General features: G+C 41.0%; 2 protein-coding genes across 2 annotated transcripts in view; one reads left to right on the top strand and one right to left on the bottom strand.

The window, feature by feature from the left end:
- The window catches only part of LACTB2 (lactamase beta 2), a 31,727-nt gene extending 4,936 nt beyond the window's left edge, over positions 1-26,791 (bottom strand). Inside the window, exons 1-5 of the mRNA XM_043483802.1 lie at positions 26,612-26,791; positions 20,775-20,938; positions 15,121-15,247; positions 3,946-4,124; positions 1,198-1,346 (exon numbers count right to left, since the gene is read on the bottom strand). Coding sequence (XP_043339737.1) covers positions 1,198-1,346; positions 3,946-4,124; positions 15,121-15,247; positions 20,775-20,938; positions 26,612-26,733 — 741 coding nt within the window. The 5' untranslated portion in view covers positions 26,734-26,791. The remainder of the gene's footprint in view (positions 1-1,197; positions 1,347-3,945; positions 4,125-15,120; positions 15,248-20,774; positions 20,939-26,611) is intronic.
- On the top strand, positions 12,119-12,620 carry LOC122451192 (60S ribosomal protein L27a-like). The gene has a single exon (XM_043483804.1). It carries the CDS (start codon positions 12,119-12,121, stop codon positions 12,431-12,433), a length of 315 nt encoding a protein of 104 aa, XP_043339739.1. The 3' UTR covers positions 12,434-12,620.
- Positions 26,792-27,896: the final 1,105 nt, after the last annotated feature.

Below are 27,896 nucleotides of genomic sequence, written 5' to 3' on the forward strand. Positions count from 1 at the left end.
TCTCTTCCAATGAGTCAGCTCTTCACATCAGGTGGCTGAAGTATTGGAGCTTCAGCCTCACTGTCAGTCCTTCCAATGAACATTCAGGGATTGACTGGTTTGATGGGACGTTAAAGACCTTTACTAAATGAAACTCACTCAGGTTCCTTTTCAAGCTCATCTTTAGTTACACTCTCATGTATCTTATGGCTGTATAGGTTATGGTAGTGGGAGTCTTAAAACCCAGATAATCTTATTACATTCTTAACTCCTAAGCTATACTGCCTACATCAGTTATCTAACACACATTTGCTGAGAAACTGAATCCTATCAATGGATTGCCACACGCTGCTGTCAAACAAGGATGTGCTCAGAGGCCACTGTGTGAGGGGCTCTTTCTCTACTAAATGACTCTTCTCACACTCTTCTCTGAGGCCTTTCTCCTTTTAATCCATTGGGCTTCCCTTGTGGCTCAGCTGATAAAGAATCTGCCTGGAATGTGGGAGACCTGGGTTCGATCCCTGGGTTGGGAAGATCCCCTGGAGAAGGGAAAGGCTACTCACTCCAGTATTCTGGCCTGTATTCCATGGACTATATATAGTCCATGGGGTTGCAAAGAGTCAGACATGACTGAGCGACTTTCACCTTCATAGGCACTGCTACTAATTCTCACTGCTATTAGCCAGTGTCTCCAGTGTCTCAGTGCTATTAGCCAGACTGGGTGTCTCCAGTAGATCACCCCTTCTCACTTGCTGCCAAGTAGGACACTAGATAATCAAGATGGTCAGAGTAATACATTATTGTTGTTAGCTGCTCAGTAGTGTCCGACTCCCTGCGATTCCATGGATTGTAGCCTGATCATGGAATTTTCCAGGCAAGAATACTGGAGTTGGTTGCCATTCCCTTCTCCAAGTAAAACATAAATCATAACAAAGCCTCATCACCAGGCTATTGGTAATGATATCCTATAGAATGAAGTATAAAAGGCTTAATAATGGCTCCAAAGGGTTATTCTGTGGGCCAGTGTTTATCAAACTTCTGTGTTCTGGAAACTAGAGATCTGATGATCTCAAATCTGTACAAGTGACTAATATTACTTAAAAAATTAACAGACTCATTCTGCTCTAAGATGCGATGAGTTTACCACATAAATAGTCTAATGAATAGATTCTTCTATTGAAATTGTGTCTATGTACAAATAAGATAAATAAAAATTACCTTGTAAATACTTTTTACAAGTTCCATTGCTGTGAATGACTTTTCAAAGTTCTCATGAAATACTGTAAGAATCTGCTGTTCTCGGATGTTTCTGTGAGAAATGTATTGTAGAATTTTAGCTTCAGCATTATGAATGACTGGGCCATGTCCTGAATCAGAATAATTATAAAAATTATTTCAACCAAATAAAAAATTTTAAGTACAACTGAAGTTAATTCACTCTACTTAAAAAATATTTCATACAGTGTACTGGAAAGGCATACTAAATATGCAAGTGAGAATTATTTGGAAAATTATACAGGAAAAATTACCTGTATAGGTAATAAAGAGATTTAAAAATTACATACCAAGCTAAAAACTATTAGAGAATTATGTCAAAATCTATATAAAACATTACAGTGTTCATTAGAAAAAAGAAAAGTAACAATTAAAAGATAACAATAAAATTAACAATAAAAATAGTAACCACAACAGTAACAATAGGTAATATTAACAGTGTTCATCATTTGCCAGTTGTTGTTCAGTCGCTGTGTCCGACTCTTTGCAATCTCGTGGACTGTAGCGTGTCAGGATCCTCTGACCTCCACTATCTCCCAGAGTTTGCTTACATTCTGCTTGAATCAGTGATGCCACCCAACCATCTCATCCTGTGCTGCTCCCTTCTACTTTTACCTTCAATCTTTCCCAGCATCAGGGTCTTTTCTAATGAGTCAGCTCTTTCCAACAGGTGGCTAAAGTGTTGGAGCTTCAGCTTGAGCAACAGTCCTTCAATGAATATTCAGGGTTGATTTCCTTTAGGATTGACTGGTTTGATCTCCTTGCTGTCCAAGGGACTCTTAAAGAGTCTTATCCAGCACCACAATTCAAAAGCATTAGTTCTTCATAGCACTCAGCCTTCTTTATGGTCCAACTCTCACATCTTTACATGACTACTGGAAAAACCAGAGCTTTAACTATACAGACCTTAGTTGGTGAAATGAAGTCTCTGCTTTTTAATACGCTGTCTAGATTTGTCATAGCTTTCTTTCAAGGAGCAAGTGTTTTTCAATTTCATGGCTGTAGTCACTGTCCATAGTGATTTTGGAGCCCAAGAAAATAAAAAGTCTGTCACTGCTTCCATTGTTTCCCCAATATTTGCCATGAAGTGATGCGACCGGATACTGTGATCTTAGTCTTTTTTTTTTAATGTTGAGTTTATTTGCCAGATACTGCTCTAAATGCTTGATACACTTTATTCTTACATAAATCCCATGAAGTACATATGCTTATTCTCCCCTTTGAACAGCAGAAACTGAGGCATGGGAAGGGTAAATAACCTGCCTGCAGTTACATAGCTAAGTGGAGCTGGGATTCTGACTCAGGTGCTTTTAACCACTCTGTGTTCTTAACCGCTATGCTTATCAAAGATTGAAAAGATACTGACTACCATTTACTAGCTGTATGGCTGTGAAAGTCCCTGAATCTCGGAGCTTATTTCTTCAGTTGCCTGCTTCACTGGGTTTTTGTGAAGACAACTCTGTGCAGGTCCCTACACTGTACCTGGCAGGTAGGGCGGCAGGCTTTAACACGTGGTAGCTACGGCTATGGAATACCATTGACACAAGGGCTCCTGCTGCACCGATAAGCCAGTTCACTGAATTCACTGAAGCCAACACTCCAAGAACCTGTACCAGGCACCCTCTCATTAGCTTCGCTCCAGTGTGACTGATTCAAATGTCTACTCTCTTCTCTTTCGAAACAGTTGTCAGCCTCTGCTTCTTTGATGTCATAACATTAATCCAAATGCCTAGTCCCACCAAACGTATGTTTCCCATCCCTCGGCAGTGGGAACTCATGAGAGAATATGAAGGCATTGAAGACATTGAATTTACAGATCTTTTCATGGCTTTCTGGCTAGGAACAAGTTAAAGGACTTGAGAGAGTCAGTAATTGAGTCTCTTTTCCCTCCTGGGGCCTTCTGTTGGGTTCTGTATCTTTCTTAGGTTTTAGGAGGGAGGGGAGATTCATACTGTAGAGCAGGGCAGTGATAGCTGATATACTAATAACAGTTGTTTTTTTTTTTTTTCTGAGGAACTGAAATAAATGTACAGTTTCACAGTTAACATGGAAAATTTTGATTTCCATGCATGCATGCTTGTTACTTCAGTCGTGTCCTTCTCTTTGCAACCCTACGGACTATAGCCTGCCAGGTTCCTCTGTCCATGGGATTTTCCAGACAAGAACACTGGAGAGGGTTGCCATTTCCTTTTCCAGGGGATCTTCCTGACCCAGGGACCAAACCCACATCTCTTAGTCTCCTGTATTGGCAGGCGGGTTCTTTACCACAAGTGCCATCTGGGAAGCCCCATTGATTTCCATAGTGTGAGTTAAAAAACTAAAGCTCAGAGGTCAAATGTTACTTGGTTACATGGCTAAAATGCAGTCCACAATAGAAATCAAGTTAACAAAACTAAAGATAGGTCATGAAATGAAAACATTTTCTAGTCCCAATAAGTTTATTTCCTTTGTTTAAGAGCTCTATTAACAGCTCGGTAGATGTTAAAAAATAACCCTATCTTTAAAAAAATTATTAATAGAACTCTCAGTCTTCTTTTTAATTGCATTGCTAGACAAGACTTAGGGGTGTAATTTAGAAAGAAGCAGTTTATATGTATCTCTTCAAGGCTGAAGACACACACAGACAAACCAAAAGAAAATCTTTCTCATCATTTGAAACAAATGGTTTGCTAGGTTAAAAGAATGACTCACCTGGATATATAACTTCAGCTTTGATTTTTAATAACTCTTTCAGGGAGTTCATATAATCATAGAGGTCTTCAAATATGGTTGTTCCTTCCCCTAAGATGCAATCTCCAGAAAACAGAGCATTTTCTTCTTCTAAGACTAGAGCCATATGATCATCAGTGTGGCCAGGTGTGTATATAACTCTAGTTCAAAGAAGAAATAGTAACAGTTGGAACTCGTATGCTTAGAAGAAATTTTGAGACATAAATTATTCTCTCCTTCTTTATGGACAAGACACAAATAAATGATGTCAACACATTTTCTAGAAAGAGTGGAGTCTTAACCACTGGACTGCCAGGAAATCCTCTACATGAAGGTTTATGACCATACCAATAGTAAACCAGTTAAAGATCTAAGTCTAAATAATTTGTTCTGCAGAGTACTTGATTGCTCAGCCACACACAGGCAACCCTCTCTAGCAGTCATTTGTTTCTGTTATCACTCCTGTACTCTGAATTACTGCAGATTTCACACTGTTTTCTTGTTTACCGTTCTACCTCACAAGGTTATGAACTCTCAAAGGAAGGACTCCTGTCTTATTCTCATCTTTATATTCCCAGCGCTTAGCACTCAGTAGTAGCTAATATCAATATATTGCTTTCCAATGTGCCAGGCACTGACTTCAGGAATTTACAAGCATTATACTTAATCCTTCCTACTAGTAACGGGGTGGGTACTATTAACCACTCTGTTTTCTGTTTTAGATAACGAAATCACAGGAGATAGCAAAAAATGTCTGGTGGAATAAGATTTAAATTATCTTTTACTTACCTTGAGAGGTTAATTAGCCTTACCTCTTTTTAAAATATAACTTTATTTTTTGGCTGCGAAAACAGAGCTCTGTTTTGGTTTTATTTATTTATTTTTTTTTTTTGGTTTTATTTTTAAAAAATGAATTAATTTTATTTTTTCAGCCACTCAATGCAGCATGAGGGAACTTAGTTCCCTGACCAGGGATCAAACCCATGCCCTCTGCAGTGGAAGCATGGAGTCTTAACTACTGGACTGCCAAGGAAGTCCTTCTCTTTGCCTATTCTAAATAGTATTGCAATTTATGTGCCTGGAATACTTTAAATAATTTTTCTCAATAATGGATTTTTTGGGGGGGAAGATAGGGCAGATATAATTGCATATTTGTATTTACTGTATAGGAATTGAGAGTGTGTTTCTGGTTAAGACTGGATTGAACACCTGTATCTCTTATTTTCCTCCTAAAACATCAATAAAATTACCTTAAAGGGATATGTGAAAAATGGCATAAACCCACAGGAGTGAGGAGAATGGACCATATCATTAGAATTCTAGAAGCTAAAAGAAGACACATGAGTGAGAAATGACTTATTAGATGAAAGAAAAAATGACATTTAAGCTGGCAGAGGTGAAAGCTGAGACCCAACCAGATTCACACTGCTGAAGTCACCAGTCTCTGGACGTGGGACGCCAGGAATCTAGAAGTAGAGGCTGAAGCGGGGAGCAGAGGCTAAAGGAAGAAGACACTGGTAAACACCAGATCACCAGACATCTGAAGAAAGCCCTTCAAACTGAGGAGAGTGAATAAAAACAAGCAAACTAATTTGCAGGCCACAAATTATGAGGAAGAAAACTTCCAACAAAAACAAACACACACACAAACCTCCCTTCCACAGCCATAAAGAAAAACAGCCCCGTTAATGTCCTAGGAGAGATAACAAGTTGCAACGATGAAGCAAGAAAGAATAGTACGAACAGAGCATTTAGGGGGCAAAAAGATATCCTGAAAGCTAAAAATGTGAGAAGAGAAAGGGAAAAATAGGAGTAGGAGATAAAGCTGATAAAAAACCTCCCAGAAAGTACAGCAAAAAGGCAAAAAAGATAGAAAACAGGAGAAAAAAAATAAAGTTAGTGGATGAGTCTAAGCGTTCTAACAAAATAGGAGGGGTTTTAATAAATGAAACAGGACAAAACAGATTAGAGAAAACATCAGTGAACAACTTCAGGAAAATTGTGAGAACTGAAGGACACGTGTTTCCAGACTGAAAAGGCCTCTCAAGGATCCAGCATTATAAACTTCCTCCAAGGTAAAGCATTGGGAATTTCCAGGACATAGTGAAGAAGGAAAAAAAAAAAAAAAAGAAAAAACAAACAAACAGGTGGTCAAAAAAGTTCAGCAAACTGAAAGGTTTCAGATTTCTCAATCTCAATACTGTATTAACTAGAAGGCAATGGAATCTTGCATATGAAACCAAGAAGGAAAAAAGATTTTCAACCTGGAATTTACAAACAGTGCACTTGATTTAAATCAAGTTGGATTAAACAAAGACATTTTTAGATATGAAAGGTCTTAAAAATGCACTTTCTTAGAAAGCTATTGGAGATGGGCTCCACCAAAACAGGAGTATCAAGAAAGAAAATTATGGGGTAGAGGGGACAGGTGATCCAAGACTGGAGGGAGGCAAGGGGAAGCCCCGGGTGAGCACGGAGGGATTTCTGGGAGGATCACAGAGTCAGCCTGGAAGAGACCCGTCCAGGACAGCAAGTTAGGAGGCTCGGAGGTAGGTTCATCCAGAACACGGAAGCGTGAGAATCCCAGATACATTTAAACACTCTGAGAGAGCATTTATGTAACTGGAGTTGAATTAATGATATGTATATAGAAAATTATTCAAGTAACAAAACAATTATTAACTGCAGGAAAGGAAAATTAAGCACAGTTTACTACATGGTTCAGCTGTAAATAGTATCTATAATCCTAGTAAGGTTAACACTGAATACTGAGCTAACCAAAATTATGACCCCAGAAGACTGGGAGACAGGAATGGAGCCCATAAATAAGAGAAGTGGGAAAACCAACTCTGATTTTTTTCAGAGTGGGAAATTAAGTAAAAAAAAAAAAAACAACTAAATGGGAAAGTTAAGATGCAGCAAAGGATCAAACAGTCCTTCAAGATTTGTTACTGTTACTGCTCCACCCTCTTTGATTTTTTCTCCCTAGAGGTATCCATTTTCACCCCTTTTGCTAATTATGTATGTCATGTGCCTGAATTTTTTTGTGTGTGTGTGTCTGTCTGACCCCAAAAAGCTGTACTACCAAAGGTAATTCTGCATTCCCCTCTGCTTCAAGACCTTCAAAAGCCTACCTAATGATCTAATAAACATATTTCCAAGTTTGGTTTTTAGATTCTAGCAAGTTATAATGAGTAAACCTTCTTCTGGGTTTCCTAGATGGTGCTAGTGGTAAAGAATCTGCCTGTCAATGCAGGAGACCTGAGACTTGGGTTCGATCCCTGAGTCAGGAAGATCCCCTAAAGGAGGGCAAGGCAACCCACTCCAGTATTCTTGCCTGGAGAATCCCATGGACAGAGGAGCCTGGTGGGCTACGGTCCATAGGTTTGCAAAGAGTTGGACATGACTGAAGTGACTGAGCATGCACATGCAGGTAAACCTTCTTTTAATAAAATAAGTTAGATTACATTACTTTTTAAGGTCTGAAGTGAAATGAAGTAAAGTCGCTCAGTTGTGTCCAATTCTTTGCAACCCCATGGACTCTAGCCTACCAGGATCCTTCATCCATAGGATTTTCCAGGCTAATCTTGAATTAAAAAGAGAATCTATAAAAAGTAGACAAATAAGCTTAAATTATATGTCTTATTTAAGCTTAACTCACAGGACCATATGACTAGTAAGCAACAATGAAGCTTCATTAACAAGATGTGTAACTGTTAGCAACTAAAGGCTCAGTATTTTTATGGACTAACTCTAATAAACATTTAAAAGTCAGATAGTTTCACTATAATCTACACCAGAGCATAGGTAAAGAAGGAAAACTTACAACTACCAAACCTGATTAGGCTGAACAAAAAGAAAACCAACTACCCAATCTCATTAATGAATATTATTATAAAAATCTTAACCAAAATATTAGGTTGACCAAAAAGTTCGTTTGGGTTTTCCCCATAAGCTGCTATGGAAAAACTTGAATGATCTTTTTGGTCAACCCAATATTAACAAATAGAATGCAAAACCAAATTTAAAAATAACACAGTGATCAAATAAAGTTTATAAAAAATGCAAGGGTGTTTCAATATTATACGATCCCTGAAAATAATAATAAATCTATGGAGAAAACTAGTAAGACCACTGCCCTAGACATTGCAAAGATGACAAAATTCAAACTGTAACTGTATTTAAGAAAACTGACACAACTCTAATGGCATTAATGATAATTAATAATAATTAGATGTCAACAAAGGAGTCCAAAATGCAGTACTTGGATGCAATCTCAAAAATGACAGAATAATCTCTGTTGTTTCCAAGGCAAACCATTCAATATCACAGTAATCCAAGTCTATTCTCTGGCTAGTAATGCTGAAGAAGCTGAAGCTGAAAGGTTCCATGAAGACCTACAAGACCTTCTAAGACTAACACCCAAAAAAGATGTCCTCTTAAATATAGGAGACTGGAATGCAAAAGAGGAAGTCAAGAGATACCTGTAGTAACAGGCAAGTTTGGCCTTAGAGTACAAAATGAAGCAGGTCAAAGGCTAATAGAGTTCTGCCAAGAGAACAGTGAACTGGTCATAGCAAACACCCTCCTCCAACAACAGAAGAGACGGCTCTACACATGGAAATCACCAGATGGTCAATGCCGAAATCAGACTGATTATATTCTTTGCAGCCAAAAGATGGAAAAGCTCTATACAGTCAGCAAAAATAAGACCAGGAGCTGACTGTGGCTCAGATCATGAACTCCTTATTGCCAAATTCAGACTTAAATTGAAGAAAGTAGGGAAAACCATAGACCATTCATGTATGACCTAAATCAAATCCCTTTTGATTATACAGTGGAAGTGACAAATGGATTCAAGGGATTAGACCTGATAAGAGTGTCTGAAGAACTATGGACGGAGGTTCCTGACATTGTACAGGAGGCAGTCATCAAGACCATCCCCAAAGAAAAAAAATGCAAAAAGCAAAAACGGTTGTCTGAGGAGGCCTTACAAATAGCTGAGAAAAGAAGAGAAGCTAAAAGCAAAGGAGAAAAGGAGAGATATACCCATTTAAATGCAGAGTTCCAAAGAATAGCAAGGAGATAAGAAAGCCTTCCTCAGTGATCAATGCAAAGAAATAAAGGAAAACAACAGAATAGGAAAGACTAGAGATCTCTTCAAGAAAATGAGAGATACCAAGGGGACATTTCATGCAAAGATGGGCACAATAAAGAACAGAAATGTTATGGACCCAACAGAAGCAGAAGATATTAAGAAGAGGTGGCAAGAATACACAGAAGAACTATACAAACAAATCGTCATGACCCAGATAATCATGATGGTGTGATCACTCACCTAGAGCCAGACATCCTGGAATGTGAAGTCAAGTGGGCCTTAGGAAGCATCACTGAGTACAAAGCTAGTGGAGGTGATGGAATTCCAGTTGAGCTATTTATTTCAAATCCTAAATGATGCTGTTAAAATGCTGCACTCAATATGCCAGCAAATCTGGAAAACTTAGCAGTGGCCACAAGACTGGAAAAGGTCAGTTTTCATTCCAAACCGAAAGAAAGGCAATGCCAAAGAATGTTCAAAATATTACACAATTGCACTCATCTCACATGCTAGCAAAGTAATGCTCAAAATTCTCTAAGCCAGGCTTCAGCAGTATGTGAACCCCGAACTTCCAGATGGTCAAGCTGGATTTAGAAAAAAGCAGAGGAACCAGAAATCAAATTGCCAACATCTGCTGGACCATTAAAAACGCAAGAGAGTTCCAGAAAAACATCTACTTTTGCTTTATTGACTATGCCAAAGCCTTTAACTGTGTGGATCACAACAAACTGTGGAAAATTCTTAAAGAGATGAGAATACCAGACCACCTGACCGGCCCCCTGAGAAATCTGTATGCAGGTCAAGAAGCAACAGTTAGAACTGGACATGGAACAACAGACTGCCTTCAAATCGGCAAAGGAGTATGTCAAGGCTGTGTATTGTCACCCTGCTTATTTAACTTACATGCAGAGTACATCATGAGAAATGCCGGGCTGGATGAAGCACAAGCTGGAACCAAGATTGCCGGGAGAAATATCAATCACCTCAGATATGCAGATGACACCACCCTTATGGAAGAAAGTGAAGAGGAACTAAAGAGCCTCTTGATGAGAATGAAAAAGTTGGCTTAAAACTCAACATTCAGAAAACTAAGATCATGGCATCTGGTCCCATCACTTCATGGCAAATAGATGGGGAAACAGTGGAAACAGTGAGAGACTTTTTTGGGCTCTGAAATCACTCTGAAATGCAGATGGTGACTGCAGCCATTAAATTAAAAGACGCTTGTTCCTTGGAAGAAAAGCTATGACCAACCTAGACAGCATATTAAAAAGAAGAGACATTACTTTACCAAAAAGGTCCATCTAGTCAAAGCCATGGTTTTTCCAGTAGTCATGTATGGATGTGAAAGTTGGACTGTAAATAAAGCTGAGTGTGGAAGAATTGATGCTTTTGAACTGTGGTGTTGGAGAAGACTCTTGAGAGTCCTTTGGACTGCAAAGAGATCCAACCAGTCCATCCCAAATGAAATCAGTCCTGAATATTCATTGGACGGACTGATGCTGAAGCTGAAACTCCAATACTCTGGCCACCTGATGGGAAGAACCGACTCACTGGAAAAGACCCTGATGCTGGGAAAGATTGAGGGCCGGAGGAGAAGGGGATGACAGAGGATGAGATGATTGAATGGCATCACTGACTCGATGGACATGAGTTTGAGTAAGCTCCGGGAGTTGGTGATGGACACGGAAGTCTGACGTGTTGCAGTCCATGGGGTTGCAAAGAGTTGGACACAACTGAGCGACTGAACTGACTGAGATGATACCACTCTAATGGCTGAAAATGAGGAGGAACAAAGAGTCTCTTGATGAGAGTGAAAGAGGAGAGTGAAAAAGCTGGCTTAAAACTCAACGTTCAAAAAACTAAGATCATGGCATCCAGTCCCATCACTTCATGGCTAATGATGGGGAAAAGTGGAAACAGTGGCAGATTTTATTTCCTTGGGCTCCAAAATCACTGTGGACGGTGACCACAGCTATGAAATTGAAAGACACTTGCTCCCTGGAAGAAAAGCTATGACAAATCCAGACAGTGTACTAAAAAGAAGAGACAGCACTTTGCCAACAAAGGTCCGTACAGTCAAAGCTATAGTTTTTCCGGTAGTCCTGTACGGATACGAGAGTTGAACCATAGAGAAGGCTGAGTGCTGTAAAGAATTGATAGTTTTGAATTGTGGTGCTGGGGAAGACTCTTGAGAGACCCTTAGACAGTAAGGAGATCAAATCAGTCAATCCTAAAGGAAATCAATCCTGAATATTCATTAGAAGGACTGATGCTGAAGCTGAAAGCTCCAATATTTTGGCGACTTCACATGAAGAGTCAACTCATCAGAAAAGACCTTGAGACTGAGAAAGATTGAAGGTAGAAGGAGAAAGGGGAGACAGAGGGTGAGATGGTTGGGTGGCATCACTGACTCAATGCACATGAGTTGAGCAAACTGTAGGAGATAGCGAAAGACAAGGAAGCCTGGCGTGCTACAGTCCATGGGGCTGCAAAGAGTCAGACATGCCTTAGCCACTGAACAACAAGAAAACATAAATGAGTATAACTTAGAATGATTTCTCCCTTACGAAAAAAAAAAACAAAAAACAAATCCTTATAAAAAATTCTGCTAAAAGTGTAATAGATATAAGGTACAAGAACATAAGCTACTAGTGTAATGGGAGCAATTACTTTTGAGAGGCATTAAGAACTGACATTAAGAACTATTATGCTTTTATGGTTTCTAAGTGTATGCTTTATATATTGCAAACAATTACAATTTTATAGTTGCACCAATGTCAAGTTATTAAAGAGATGTTAGAAATCATATCTGGTCTGATTAAACCTGCTGCAACCTGTTAGTGAAAGTATTCATATTATATGAAAATGATTCTAGTAGGTATATTTCTAGCAACTATAAAAATATGTGAAGACAGTCTACAGAATGGGAAAGCATTTGCAAACCATATATCTGATAAGGAGTTAATATCCGAAATACATAAGGAACCCATACAACTCAACAGCAAAAAAATCCAATTAAAAAAATGACCCAGCTCTTTTGTCTAGGCTGCCAACATGCCATCCAGACTAAGGAAGACCTGGAAACTTAGGGGTCACGTGAGCCACGGCCATGGTCGCATCGGCAAACACCGGAAGCACCTGGGAGGCCGAGGTAATGCTGGTGGCATGCATCATCACAGGATCAACTTCGACAAATATCACCCAGGATACTTTGGGAAAGTTGGTATGAGGCATTACCACTTAAAGAGGAACCAGAGTTTCTGCCCGACTGTCAACCTTGATAAACTGTGGACCTTGGTTAGTGAGCAGACACGAGTAAACGCTGCCAAGAACAAGACAGGGGCTGCTCCTATCACTGATGTGATGTGATCAGGTTACTACAAAGTTCTGGGGAAAGGAAAGCTCCCAAAGCAGCCTGTCATCGTGAAGGCCAAATTCTTCAGCAGAAGAGCTGAGGAGAAGATTAAGGGTGTAGGTGGGGCTTGTGTCCTGGTGGCTTGAAGCCACATGCTGGGAAATTCATTAAATGTTAAGTGCTTTACAAAAAAAAAAAAAATGACCCAAAACTTGAATAGACATTTTTCCAAAGAAGATAGATGAAAGATCAATAGGGACATGAAAAAGTGTTCACCATTATTAGTCATTGGGGAAATCCAGATTAAAACCAAAATAAGATATTACCTCATGCCTGTCAGAATGGCCATCATCAACATATAAGAGATACGAAGTGCTGCTGTGTGTGTGGAGAAAAGGAAATGCTTGTGCATTATTGGCAGGACTGTAAATTGATATAGCCACTACAGAAAACAATATGGAGAACTCTCAAAAAATTAAAAATAGAACTACATATCACCAGCAATTCCACTCCCAGGAACAGATCCTCAGGAAATGAAAACACTAACTTCAAAAAATATCTGTAGCCCAATGTTCACAGCAGTGTTATTTACAATAGCCAAAACATGGAAACAATCTAAGTGGCCACTGATGTACGAATGGATAAAAAAGTTGTGAGATACACACACGCATACACACACAATGCAGTATTTATTCAGCCATAACAAATTAGGAAATCCTACCATTTGGGACAACATAGATGGACCTTGAAGGCATTATGCTAAGTAAAATAAGTCAGACAGAGAAAGACAAATACTACATGATCTCACTTATAAGTGGAATCTTAAAAAACAAAACAAAAAACAAAAACCCACCAAACTCATAGGAAAAGAGATCAGGCATGCAGTTACCAGAGGTGGAGGGTAAGGGGAGGGAGAAATGGAGGAAAGGTAGTTAAAGGTACAAATTTCCAATTTTAAGATAAGTACAAGTCATACAATGTACAACAAGATGACTAACCACTGCTGTATGATCTGTAAAAAAGCTGTTAGGAGAATAAATCCTGAGTTCTCATCACAAGGAGAAAACTGTTCTTTTTTTCTTTTTATTCTTTTTTCATTCCTTTTTATCTATGTGAGATGATGGATGTTAGCTGAACCATAATACATGTAAATCAAACCACTATGGAAAAAATACTGTCGGTGTGTATCATATCTTATGGACAATCCTATGAACAATCACAATAAAATGAATTTATGAACAGACCCAGTGTTGTTTTTTTTTTTTTAAATTGAGAAAGATTCATTTGGAAAACCATTCTTTTCAGAGTCTGCAAATTGCCTTTTCTGTCAAAGTGCTTGCAATTCCTCCTCCACCTGCTGGGTTGAGGGAGGTGAGCATGGTGACCTTGAAAGCAAGGACTGAGGGTAATGGAATCACAAGATGGAAGGAGCATGAAACCTCACTTGCAGGAGGGCCCCTCACTAATCACTACTCCCTTTTGAACTTTCTGTGACTGAGAAGTAAACTTCTTCTATGTTTTAGCCATTACTCATTTCTGGGTTTGTTGACCACAGCAACGAGAATTAACTAATATTAATTAGTGAAGTTAAGGAGTTGATTACCCGAGGTACTTCCATACAAAAAAACTTAAAATTTAATATGTGCTATGACAAAACAATAAAGGTTATAGGAAAGTTAGTGGAAGGAGCAATGAATTTTTCCCAGAAAGGGTTCTTAAACTAAGTAATGGGTGGATTAGGTTTGAAGAATGAACAGATACAAATCTGTCAGGGAGACAAATTGAAGGGAAGGGGCAATGCCTGGTACAGGGGGTGGAGGAGCCAAGGCACGGATGCACAGAATGTCCTTGTAACTGTGCCTGTGAGGGCAGTGATGAGAGCGAAGACCAGGAACCTGCGGGGCCAGACTGTGACACACAGGGGAACAAACATTATCTTGTGGGCAGGGAGCGCTATTCTATGTTCCAGGTGACACGGGGTACGAAGGGTAGATTAGAAAGCAGGGAGTCTGCAGACAGGAAGACTGAGTAAGAGGTAGTGGTTGTGCACATGGAGAAAAAGAGGCTGCACTGCCAAATATTTCTGAGGTTAAAAACTAACCTGATTAAATGTAGCAGGCGAGGGTGGGGAGGGGAGAAGGGGGAACATAAGAGTGAAGAGGAGTCAGCTTCTATCTTAGGAGAAAAAAAAATCTATAAAGTACTATGAAAAGTAACTCTTCTGAAGTTGGAAAGCAAGTACAGTTTGTGGGGGACAGAAAACCAGCATTAGTTTGGCTTTAAACCTTTTGAATCCCTCAGACATGTCTCAGGAGAGATGAGTCTGGCTTGAAATGTGTTTACTTTAGGGATGGGTCAGCCTTTGGAAGTGAGAGCATGACAGAGCCCTGAATTTACCTAATGGGAAGATCCCTAAATCACTCTAGCAGGAAGCTACTCCATTTTTAAAAATTTAAATTTGATTTATTAAAAAAGGTGCTCAATTAATTCAAGTAAACAATTTTAGAAAGGTATATAGAGTGAAAAGTCTTTTCCTCTGCTTATCAAGCAACCTGTTTTCTCTTCCTAGAGCACATCTGTATCCTCCCTGAGATGTCTTCACTCAGACAAGCAACGTGACGGAATCCTCCTCCTACTGCTATTGTAACACATAGATGTAGATCCCCATCCTGCCTTCCCCAGCTCCAGGACATTGACTTACCTTAGCGTGGCACCTTCAGTCTTAATTATATCTCCATCTTTCACATAAACATACTGTTGTTCTCCATTGCCTATAATTTCTTTTCTCTCAGGATTCCGTGGGAGTTTTTTAATGCAATAGGTAGTGTCTAGTCACAAAACATGTAAAATATATGAAGTCACATTTTAAGTGTTAATTCAGCCTTTTACAAGAGCAGAGCCACAATCACTTGAGAGTGGCTGCAAAGTATATTAACAGTAACAGGCAACAGAAATTGGGATGAATTAGAGCAGCATACCTCTGAGATGGTAACTATTTTTTCCCACCTTAACAAAGAGATTGTTATTCTGTCATGCCCTTCCAGGTCTACATAAAAGCCTCTGTGTTTTTCTAGTCTCTAGAAAACTAGAGACTAGTTTCTAGTTTCTCTAGTCTCTAGCCTCTTATTTTTATGCAAAATTTGGAAATAGCACTTCACAGTCTCAGCTTTGAGATCAAGATGGGTATTGAATACTGTATAGCACAAGGAACTCTACTCAAAGCTCTGTAATAACCTATATGGGAAAAGAATCTGAAAAAGAATACATATATGTATATATATATTTATGTCTGTCTGTCAGTCTATAAGATCCCCTATCTATCTATCTATCTATAAGATCCCCTGGAGAAGGAAATGGCAACCCACTCCAGTATTCTTGCCTGAAGAATCCCATGGACAGAGGAGCCTGGAGCGGGATGCTACAGTCCATTGGGTTACAAAGTGTGGGACACTGCATAACTGAATTACTCTGTTGTACACCTGAAACTAGCACAACACTAAATCAACTATACTCTGATATAAAAAAAAAAAAGTGGGTGTTTAAGGAGCAGCAGTACAGAACCCAGGAACTTTCTTCTATCTAAGTGCCTGCTGCTGCTGCTGCTAAGTCGCTTCACTTGTGTCCGACTCTGTGCGACCTCATAGACGGCAGCCCACCAGGCTCCTCTGTCCACAGGATTCTCTAGGCAAGAATACTGGAGTGGGTTGCCGTTTCCTTCTCCAATCTAAGGGCCTAACATAAGTAAAAGAAATATGGCATCATGGCAGAACTTAATAATAAAAGGATGAGAGCATAAGGTTCCTTCTGTGAATGCTGAAAGGAAGCCCCAAACCCAGGGCTGAGATATGAAAACATTAAAATCAATGTAAACCATAGCCCCCTCCCTGACACAAAGACAATCAATTTCTTAACCAATCAACAGCTGAGTGGGCAATCATATAACCAGTATATCATGTATAGTGAATACAAGCACCATGATCCCAAAGTGCTTAAAAACTGTCATAGTTGGGGAAATAAAAACACAAACAGGCAATAATTAGAGGACTATACTCAGGCCTATTTCATGGATATACTAAATGGACAATGCAGCTAACAAAAGCAACAAGTGTTTAGAGAAAGAAGCGACAGGAAGGGGTTAACAGACACGATAGAACTTGATGTGAGACTTACAGGTGAGTAGGATGGGAAAAGGTTCAGAGAAAGACTTGTGGGGAACGGTGTTAGTAAAGGCATAGAAACAAGGATGAGCTCTGTGCATGTGCCAAACGTGACGCTGCCTACTTGTCTAAAGCAAAACACTGGGTGGGAAATGTGGAGGGAAAGTGGGGTAAGCAAGATGAGCTCAGATCATGGCGGGCCCTAAAGTGCCCTTCACAGAACAGAAGGATTCAAGCTTCACTGTATGTGGCTACTGTACACTCGTCAGTAATAAGACGAAATAGTGTTAAAGGTAGATGAGTATGATGGCTGGAGCTGGGGAGACTGCAGGGGGAGAGATCAGAAAGACTGGGGGCGGGGTGACTGCAATAAACCAGCTGAAAGATAGTGAGCATCAGGGTGAGGGTGGTGGGAATATGGAAGGAGAAAAAAACATTCCGAGGAAAACTGACAAAGGATAGAAATCTGGCTGGTAGGGAGGAGACAGAAATATTGTGAATATAATAAAAAGAAAATAAAACAACAGCAACTAGACCTTCCCTCTTCTCAGCTCCAAACTCCATTACTTTGTATCTTAAGAGGCAGAAGCAAAAAATACTATGTTATGCTGGGAACTGACATTATACAATAAGGCTGTCCTCATTCTCGAGAGAGATAATGAGGGTTTTTTGTTTTTATTTTGTAATCTACACAATTTTGCCTTTCAGTGAAGCAGTGGAGATATTATATCTCTAGTTATGAGATCTTTGGCAGACGACCCTTCCAAAAACCTCACAACTGTCTCAAAATTACAAAACAAACGTCATATGACAAAATAAGTCTGTATCATAAAATTATGTGCAAATTTGAAAACACATATCCTATTCACAACAGCAATCTATACAGTCAAGATGAAGAAGGGCATGCTTAAAGCAATCATATTATTATTGAGATGGAATTCACATACTATAAACTCGACCCTTCTGAAATGTGCAACTCACTATTGTTGTTAGGTTTGTTTGTATTTTTTAAAAGTATATTCAAAGAACTATACACCATAAGCACTATAAAATTTTAGAACATTTTCAAATCCTCATACTCAATGGTATTCACTCCTTATTCTTTCCTTTTTCCTGCTCTTGGCAACAACTTATCTACTTTCTGTCTCCATCATATAATTATTTAAACAGGAGGAAACCCTCAGTCATTTGTTAAGGTTTATGGATTATAACAACATTGTTGATGCTAATTATTTAAGCTGATACAAACGTGATATTGCTCATGTATAATACTTTCTAATAAAAACATTCTAATTGAAAAGCAGGAAGCAACTGTTTGACTCCTAGGACTTGGATGTTAAACACATGGCAAAGGCCCAACTTCAGCTGCAAAATAATAATTATCAGATAACAAAATACATTTTATAAGATATACCCCAAACCAAACCAAACCAAAACACTCAAGACGGCCCGAGGCCATCTAGTTCTCATGTCTGGTAAAATTCTGGTTCTCTGTAAGCCACTGCTGCTGCTGCTAAGTTGCTTCAGTCGTGTCCGACTCTGTGCGACCCCACAGACGGCAGCCCACCAGGCTCCCCCATCCCTGGGATTCTCTAGGCAAGAATACTGGAGTGGGTTGCCATTTCCTTCTCCAAGGCATGAAAGTGAAAACTGAAAGTGAAGTTGCTCAGTCGTGTCCAAGTCTTAGCGACCCCATGGACTGCAGCCTACCAGGCTCCTCCGTCCATGGGATTTTCCAGACAAGAGTACTGGAGTGGGGTGCCATTGCCTTCTCCCTGTAAGCCACTAGGAGTTCCCAAATCACATACTGATTGTATTTTAAATTTTGTAAGCAGGTTGCTTAAGAGGCAGTCTTCCCTGGTGGCTCAGATGGTAAAGAATCTGCCAAGAATGTGAGAGACCCAGGTTCAATCCCTGGGGTGGGAAGATGTCCTGGGGTAGGGCATGGCAACCCACTCCAATATTCTTGCCTGGAGAATCCCCATGGACAGAGGAGCCTGGTGGGCTGCAGTCCATGGGGTCGTAGAGTCGGACATGACTGAGCGATTAACTTACCTTACCACAAAAATCTTGTAAACGGCATTCATAATTTTGGTGTGTCCTGTTAGAAACAGGTTGCTAGCACTGTAAAGTAGTTGAAAATATTCTGCCATGCTAACAGCTAAACAAAATTATAAAAAAATTTAAACTAATAATTAAAATATGGAACAAAAAAAGTGAAATGGAACAAAAATGATAGTGATTAATGATTGAGAGAATGAAGAAATATATGGAACTTTGGGGAGGGGACCCTGAAAGTTACTTCTGAACAATTTTAGTGCTGAGCAACTCAAGGTCTGCATGTAGCTGGTCTAGTTTCCACAGAGTTCAGAAAGAAACACAAGCCACGTCTCAAATAAGCACTAAAGGTTTGTGGCTATAAAGCTGTGTCAAATTTCTCCTTTTAAATCAACATAACAGTTAATTTATTAAATAAATATTATTCTGTAGGGAACTCAAACCTGTTTTCATGTTTAATTTGAAGAAAGTGGGTCAGATGGCCATTAATAGGTGAATGGAAACACATAGATGGTGGTATATTCCTACCATGAGTTACTATTTGGCAATAAGAAAGGGACAAACTACTGATGCATGAAACACAGGTGAATCTCAGAAACAAGATGTGGTGTGAGAGAAGCCAAAGAGTGGTTCTGTATTCTTCCATTATAGGAAACTTCAGAACACAGACAAAACTAACCTATGGTGAAATGAAGCAGATGTGTGGCTGTTGAGGGTGGAGGGGACGTCACCACAAAGGGCCATTGGCAGATTTCTTTTTGGGGTGGTGGGAGAATTATCTTGATTGGAGTGGTCACATCAGTGTTTGCCACTTCAAATGGGTACATTTTATGTACGTGAATTCAAGCTCAATAAAGCTGATTCATGAAGGAGGAAAAGGGGGCCATAAGTATTTTAATTCACCACCCTGACTGTCACATTAAAAGAACTGACCAGAGCTAATTAAGGGTCCTCAGTATAGTTTTTTAATTTGCAAAATTTAATGATGGACAAGAGAAAGAAAGGCGAAGACAGGTCAGACTGAGAAAGAATAATTTCCTGCGGTGGACAGTCCCCTTGGATTGGAAGAAAGGAAGTGAGAAGGTAAAACGGTCAGGTTAGACAGGTTTTCACAACCAGCAGCCTGGTGATATTGGTGCTGGGCCTGAGAATATCTTGGTGTCCCAATTAGTCTCAAGGCCTAAAAAGATAGTAATACAAATAATACTAGTTGAATGCTACATGCATCCCTTGTGTGAATGAACTTTCTCAGCTTCCTTGTCTTTCCAGTGCCTTGGACAGGCCAAGCACAGTCCCGTTCCAGTATCTCTGGCCCTGCAATGCCCTTAGCCAGTAAGCCCTGCTCTCAGATGCTGTCCGGCTCACTGCCTCTCCCTCCACCCTGGATATCTCTGCCACCGCCCTCCTCTGCTTTACCCTTTCTCCCCTTGCTTTCATGTCGTCGCTTTACTTTTCTTTGTAGTACCTGTCACCAACTGATCTATGATTCATTTACCATTTACCTTCCTTGTGAGAATAAAGCTCCATGTTTCGTTCACTGCTAGGTTCCTTGTGTCAAGAACAGTACCTGCATATAGCAGTGTTTGGTAAAGGAATGGATGGATGGATGAAACTGTGTGATGGTGGGATGAGGGAATGAGAAAGATGGTGAAGCGTCAGTACTTAAGAGGTTTCAAGGACAGAGAATTACCAATATGACACCCCTTTCCCAGTAGTTCAGTTTATCATGGTGATTGCCTTATGCTCTGGAAGACATATGGATAAGAACACACCCACCTCACAGTACTCAGGCCACGTGATCGGCACAGTGCTGGGCACACAGAAAACATTCAACAGTAGCTGCTTAGTATTTAATCTGAAATAGTAAGTGTCATATAAACTAAATTAAAACTGACCTTTGTTACTGGGCAATGGGAAAAAATACCAGGAAAAAAGAGATCAGAGGTGGAAAATAGGACTTTTCTTTCCTCCTTTGTTAAAACTGGGGCTAGTTTTCAAGTTATAGTAGTTTCTGAAAGTACCATTTAATTATGGGATATTCAGGAAATGGTTTACTAGCTTACTTAGCTCTGTTAACTGAATTAAATGATCCTGAAAACACAGTTTTCTTCAATGAGCTTAACGAATATTTTCTGTTTACCATTATTGATGCTTTTACAAATATCTCCTATGCCTCCAGTATGATCACGGTGCCAATGGGTCACTATGATTTCCTGGATGGCTGTGTTAAATTCTGTCAGAGCCTGCTTTAAACAGTTGATATATTCTGGGACTGATGGTTCTCCAGTGTCGATGAGGATCCTCCTGAAAATTAAATGGAAGATAATCACACAATCAGAACACATAGTATCAATATATTTCTCACACAGATAATTTACAGTACGTGTAAGAAACTGCACAAATTGCCTTGCTTCCAAAGTGCTTGAAAACCAGATGCACATAAGCTTAACTATAATCATCTCACCTTAAGAAGATTCTTTGAAAAAACTTAAAGCTAAATGTTGAGTCTCAACAAGGAATAGCAATGATATTGAACACTTACACAGCATATAAAAGAAATAAAAAGAAATAAGGCATAGTTTCAAGGATCTTACATGTTTTTACAACTGTATGCCTTGTAACAAACTCTGAAGGTAAGCTTTTCATTATTATATCCAGAAATTAAGTAACTGGCCCAAGGTTACTTTGCAAAGAAATGGCAGAACCAACATTCAAGCCCAGGTATTCTGGTGCCAGAATATGCATTTTTATTCACTCTGCTCTCGAGATTTTTTACAGCATCCTCAAATGTTGAGCAATAGGGAAGAAGCTGATTCAGTGGTTTCCCTAAGGAAATCTAGTCTTCACTATATACAAAATGAAGTACTGGGGTTTCCGTATGTGAAAGTGAGGGCAGCAGGGGAGCAAGGGGTGGGGGTGGGGGGACGTTTGAGCTGTTTCCCTCCTTCACTCAGACAACCTACTTTTTCTGCTCGTGGCTCTGAATCCTCCTCCTGCTGTTTGCTCTTCCTCCCTGTTTTATCAACCTGAATATTCACTGGAAGGACTGATGCTGAAGCTCCAGTACTTTGGCACCTGATGCAAAGAGCGGACTCACTGGAAAAGACCCTGAAGCTGGGAAAGATTGAGGGCAGAAGGGGGCCACAGATGATATGGTTGGATGGCATCATCAACTCAAGGGACATGAGTGTGAGCAAACTCTGGGAAGATGGTGAAGGAGAGGGAAGCCTGGCGTGCTGTAGTCCACAGGGTCGCAAACAGTCAGACACGACTGAGCGACGGAACACCACTGTTTCATGGGGGCAACAATCTTTCTCTCTCAAGTTCTTTTGAAGAAATAATAGTGACATTTTCCTCCTCCAGAACCAATTCAGCAACTTCTTAAATTCATGCTGTTTCACAGGAATCCATCCCAAGTTGAGACTGGGGGAGAGAGGATTAGTCTTGATGAAAAGTCTCAGTTATTCATTTGTGCATTAATTCCTCAATAACTGTTTACAAACCATCTACTATGTGCTATGCTTTTCTGTTTTTTACTTTTTTTTTTTAACATAAAAAATGTGCTATGCTTGTCTTGCAAGGCAAAACCCATCTTGCCCTGGAAAAACAACCTGTTTATATGTTAATAACATCTCTTCTGTGACTTCTCATGTTGACTGAATTGCCACACTGGAAACTTCTCTTGACAGTGATGACTGGATTAAAACCTTTAATTATACTATCCTAGACTTACTCTTTGGAGAAGGCAATGGCAACCCATTCCAGTACTCTTGCCTGGAAAATCCCATGGGCAGAGGAGCCTGGTAGGCTGCAGTTCATGGGGTCGCAAGGAGTCGGACACTGAGCGACGTCACTTTCACTTTTCACTTTCACACATTGGAGAAGGAAATGGCAACCCACTCCAGTACTCTTGCCTGGAAAATCCCATGGACGGAGGAGCCTGGTAGGCTGTAGTCCATGGGGTTGCAAGGAGTCCGACATGACTGAGCGACGTCACTTTCACTTTTATGCATTGGAGAAGGAAATGGCAACCCACTCCAGTGTTCCTCCCTGGGGAATCTCAGGGATGGGGGAGCCTGGTGGGCTGCTGTCTATGGGGTCACACAGAGCTGGACATGACTGAAGCAACTTAGCAGCAGCAGCAGCAGACTTACTCTTCACTGGTCACATCAAATATTAAATTATATATTCATTTTGGGAGCTATCTGATGATTTATGGTATCTACAAGTCTCTAAGCCAACTATTGTTACGGGTGTTTTTTTTTTGCCAAGTTCATAGGACTCCCTTAATACACTACCTGAAACACTGCAGGCACTTAGGCACTTTTCTACTATGAATGAATGAAAGTTTTCTTTTTTCTCTTTTAATCAAATCCCATTTAAAACAGTAAGAAATACTATGTCTCCAAAAATTTAAAAAAAATACCAGAAGTGTTGTATTAAAGCACAAATGAATCAAGACTAAGTTGTATTAACACTTTACAAACAGGATCTCATTTTATTAAGCATACTGCAAGGAAAAAAGGAAGTTTCACTTTTCACCTACATATAACAATGTCTCTTGAAACGTCACTCTGAAGTTCCTTCCACCAAGGACTAGCGCCTGTTTCCTTATCCTTTGAGTAGGGATGTACACTGGGTTTTCCTATGGCCAATGGACTGACATGAAAGTGATGTCTTGCCATTTATAAGCCTTCGCCTCTAGGTCTTTACATACTTCCTCTCATTCCACTGGAACCCTGCAATCAGCCAGTGAATACGTTAGACTAGCCTGCTGCAGGGTAAGTTACCAAAACACAAAAATAAAAACCATACACTACTACTTTGGCTACGTGGGCAAGAATGGATTGAACAGGGACCAAAGTAGATGCAGAGAGGCCAGTGAGAGACTATTTTAAAAGCCAAAGCAAGAGTTGTACTGGCCTGGATAGGTTAACAGCAGTGGAAATGTTGAGATCTTTATAATGGCTTGGATATCTGTGTGCAGGAAGCAAAGAAAAGTGGTCAAGGAGGGTACTTAAGTACTTACCTTGATTATATATGGGGATGGTTCTGTTTACTAAGATTCAGACTACTGGAAGAAGACAGGAAGTTTCGAGTGGCTTTGAGGTATTCAATTAGAGATATAAAAAAGCAGTTGGCTACCCTTGTCTGAAGATGAAACCTGGATTTGTCTACAGTGGAGCTATAAATTCAGGAGTTATTAATGAATACAAGTGAAGCCCAGGAAGTAGTCAAAATCCCCTGGGTAGAGAATACAACAATGAGAACAGAAGAAAGAGTAGGACTGTCTCCTGAGGAACTCAAAAGCTTAAAATATCTGGTAAAGAGGATGATTCTATAAAGGAGATTGCTAGAGTAGAGTAGCTAGAGAGGTGAGAGCAAGCCAGAAGGCCGTGTCGATCAATCAGGGAGTGGGCCACAGCTTCAGAAGATACTGAAGTTCAAATAAGATGGGAATGGTAAAATGCCACTGGGTTTAGTGATATAGGAGCCACCAGTGATCTTAGTGGAATAGATGGATATCACTTACCAGAATCACCTGGTCCCAATTACTATTCATTTCTAGCCACTTGATATTTACTTTATATAGCAAAGCAGCAACACCTGCACATTAACTTATCATGGCTCAGCTGCATCGGCTCAACATCATCTCTCTCGCTCGCATCTGTGAGTGATTCCACTGGCCATTCATAGTAGTCTAAGCAGTGCGACATCAAAGACGGTCAATCTGTTCTTCCCTCAATCAGCTTCAGGTTCTTCACGTCTTTTAGCACCAGCACTTTGCCATGCTGAGTGTGATTCTAGTGTTTAAAGATACAGTATAGATTTTTTATACAACATCGTCCCCGACCCCTGCCAACTTCTTCATCTCATTTTCAAACAGAGCCAGCCATATGTTTCATCGCTGGAGGAAAAACAGGCTGTGTTGAACTTATTGAGAGATAGTACACTGATCTCCTATGTTGTGTTCTCCTGAGAGATTTCCCAGGATAATTTTGACAATAGGCAATTTTCATCTTATATACTGACTTTAGAACTCATTTAAGATGATGCACTGAAAAGCGAAGAGCATACCTGTGGACTTCCTGGGGTGAGTGAGTCTAAGCCAACCCTGACTCTATGCTACATATGAGGTATTTTTTTTTTCCTGCTTAATTTTCTGTTCACCAAGACCCTGGAGGCAGCTTAAAGCTCTGACTCTGCGTCATTTGTCTCAGACTCAACTTTTCACTTTCTGCTAGATGGTTAATACTTCCATATTCTCCAAGTTGCTGCTTCTAAAATTGTGATTTACCAGAAAAAGGCAAATACAGTGGATACTTCAAATGAAAACCTAATAAACTATACTTATTAAACTGTTTAGTAATCAACTATATTTTACTAATTGTAACACGTCTAGTTCATGGCAAATAGATGGGGAAACAATGGAAACAGTGAGAGACTTTATTATTTTGGGCTCCAACATCACTGCAGATGCTGGCTGCAGCCATGAAGTTAAAAGACACTTGCTCCTTGGAAGAAAAGCTATGACCAAAGGAGACAGCACGTTAAAAACCAGAAACATTACTTTGCCAACAAAGGTCAGTCTAGTCAAAGCTATGGTTCTTCCAGTAGTCATGTAAGGATGTGAGAGTTGGACCATAAAGAAAGCTAGGCACCAAAGAATTTATGGCTTTTCAACTGTGGTGTTGGAGAACGCTCTTGAGAGTCCCTGAGACAGCAAGGCGATCAAACCAGTCAATCCTAAAGGAAACCAACCCTGAATACTCATTGGAAGGACTGATGCTGAAACTCCAATACTTTGGCTACCTGATTCGAAGAACCGACTCATTGGAAAAGACCCTGATGTTGGGAAAGATTGAAGGCGGGAGGAGAAGGGGATGACAGAGGATGAGATGGTTGGATGGCATCACTGGCACGATGGACATGAGTTTGAGCACGCTTCCAGAGTTGGTGGTGGACAGGGAAGCCTGGCGTGCTGCAGTCCATGGGGTCACAAAGAGTCGGCCAGGACTGAGTGACTAAATTTAACTGATGAACACGTTCAGACTGAATAATTAAATTCTGGGCTCAAGGTAAACTATATCTTATTTTCAATTTTTTTATCTAGAGTAAGGACTACACAAAGATTGCTCAATGCACTTGTGTGTGTGTGTGTGGTGACTCAGTCGTGTCCGACTCTTTGTGACCCCATGGACTGCAGCCTACGAGGCTCCTCCCTCCATGGGTTTTTCCAGGCAAGAGTACTGGAGTGGGTTGCCATTTCCTTCTCCAGGGGATTGTCCCGACCCAGGGATCGAACCCATGTCTTCTGCATTGCAAGCAAATGACGTCCCTGTTTCTCCATGATACCACTAAAACAGAATGCGTTGAACAAGATAAAAATCTTGGAAATACAGACAGGTTATTCCATTCGCAGAATAATTTAAAAGTTAAAAATATTTAAAATAAGGCCACACAACAGTAACAAGAAACATAGTTAGCTCTTCTTTCCCCAAGCTAGCTAGCGTTTTCCCAGACTCGAGCAATTTGAAGCAAGGAAATCCTCTCTCGAGTTAAGAAAAAGGCCTCAATACAACCACTCGCTTTTGTGAACGGAAGTCAAACTCAGAGCCAAATACCAGTGAAAGTCAGGTGAGGAAAGTAGACGCGTTCCCGAATTCTTAACTCCAGGCGATCCTAGTGTCTCAACAGCTTAAACACTCTTTCAAAATCAAACAAAGTAAACTGGGTTTCGAAAACAGGAAACGTGTCCATTTTTCCTTAGCCATTTGTAAGTTAAGACAGTTGACTACCCCGGGAGGAAGTTATTTAGGGGCGGGGGTGTCCGAATCGGGGTGGGCTGGGGCAGGACCCCACGGTGCAGGCTGCGGGCGCACAGCCTCTCCGCCCGCCGCGAGCAGTCCCCGCAGCCCCAGCTCCGTGCGTCCCGCGGGCCGGTGTGTATGATGGCGAGCGTGGAGAAACGTTTACCTGGGGCCGGTCCCCACCAGGTAGGTGTTGGTACCCTGCAGGGTCATGGGACCCGGGTTACAGCCCAGGACGCGAATCACCCGACTGGACAGCCGTTCTATGCGCTGCAAGGTGGCAGCCATCTCCTCTACCGCTCGCCGCCGCAGAGAAGGCAGGACCGCCCAATCCCGGAACCAGCAACAAGGCCGGGGGCGGCGCCGGCGGTCACCTGACGCCGCGCGAGTGGAGTGGGGCGTGGACCCATAGCGGTGCCGGGGGCGGGGACAGAGGTCACGCGGTGCAGCACGAGCGAAGTGGGCGGGCCGGGGAAATTAGCCCTGGTGCCGTGGGCGGGGCCGGAGAACTCCAGTAGACGCGCAAGCCCAGCGGGTGGGGGAGTCGCTGATGTGGGGTGAGGCGGGGCCAGCGGCACGTGACTCTGGCGGAGTTTCGTGAGCTGCAGCGCGAGGTTGTTCGCTGGCGCGAGGCGCGCGGCGGCCCGAGGCGAGGCTGGACTCCGGCACTTGCGTGCTGCCGCGTGTCACAGAGCGTGGTGGTTTCGCAGGAGTTTGATTTCAGGCAGGCGAGTTTGTTCGACTGCAAGACACATTTTAACCAGGGAAGTCTTGTGATGGAGCAAGGGGCAGGCAGGTTTCGGGTTAGTTACAGAGCACGGAATCCCGGGAAGGGTAGCTAGTCGGGTTTTCAGGCGAGGGTTGGGGTGAGTGTGTGAGGGGGAACTGGTTTATCTTTTATATATAAATATATAAATAGCAGTAAGGGAGGTTTATTTAGCACTTAACTGCTGTGCCGAGTGCGTTTTACAAACACTACTATCTCATTTAATCTTCACAATGTGAAGAGGAAGGCAATATTTTTATGACCATTTTACAGGCGCAAAACGGAGGTTTGGAGACTTGCCCCGACCTTGTACCGACACACGACGCCACTCCTGCAGCGGGTTCGAGGAGCCCCGCTTCCTTTTATGCCACTTGCGGTACCCCACCTACCCCGAGACTAGGGGGGCCGCGAGCGCGTTTGTTGGGGTTGTGCTTGTGGTGGGAGGTTGTGTCCAAGACATAAAGGACTTCTTTTTCTTTGTAAGGAGTCCTTTTCTAATCTGCTGAGCAGTTAACTACCCCAGTGTTAACTAACCCTCCCCATATTGAAAAAAAAAAAAAAAAAAAAAATTCCGGTTACTGTTTTCCTAAAAGGAAATGCACAGATCCCATGATCAGTTTCATTCCGTTACGGGTATGTAACCACCCTAAAAGATGTGGAACACATGTGATATCCTAGCCCATGC

This window comes from Cervus canadensis, chromosome 12 (genome assembly GCF_019320065.1).
Source record: "Cervus canadensis isolate Bull #8, Minnesota chromosome 12, ASM1932006v1, whole genome shotgun sequence".
NCBI lineage: Eukaryota > Metazoa > Chordata > Mammalia > Artiodactyla > Cervidae > Cervus > Cervus canadensis.

Coding starts and splice junctions, on each gene's coding strand:
- LOC122451192 (XM_043483804.1), top strand. CDS start 12,119: ATGCCATCCAGACTAAGGAAGACCTGGAAACTTAGGGGTCACGTGAGC.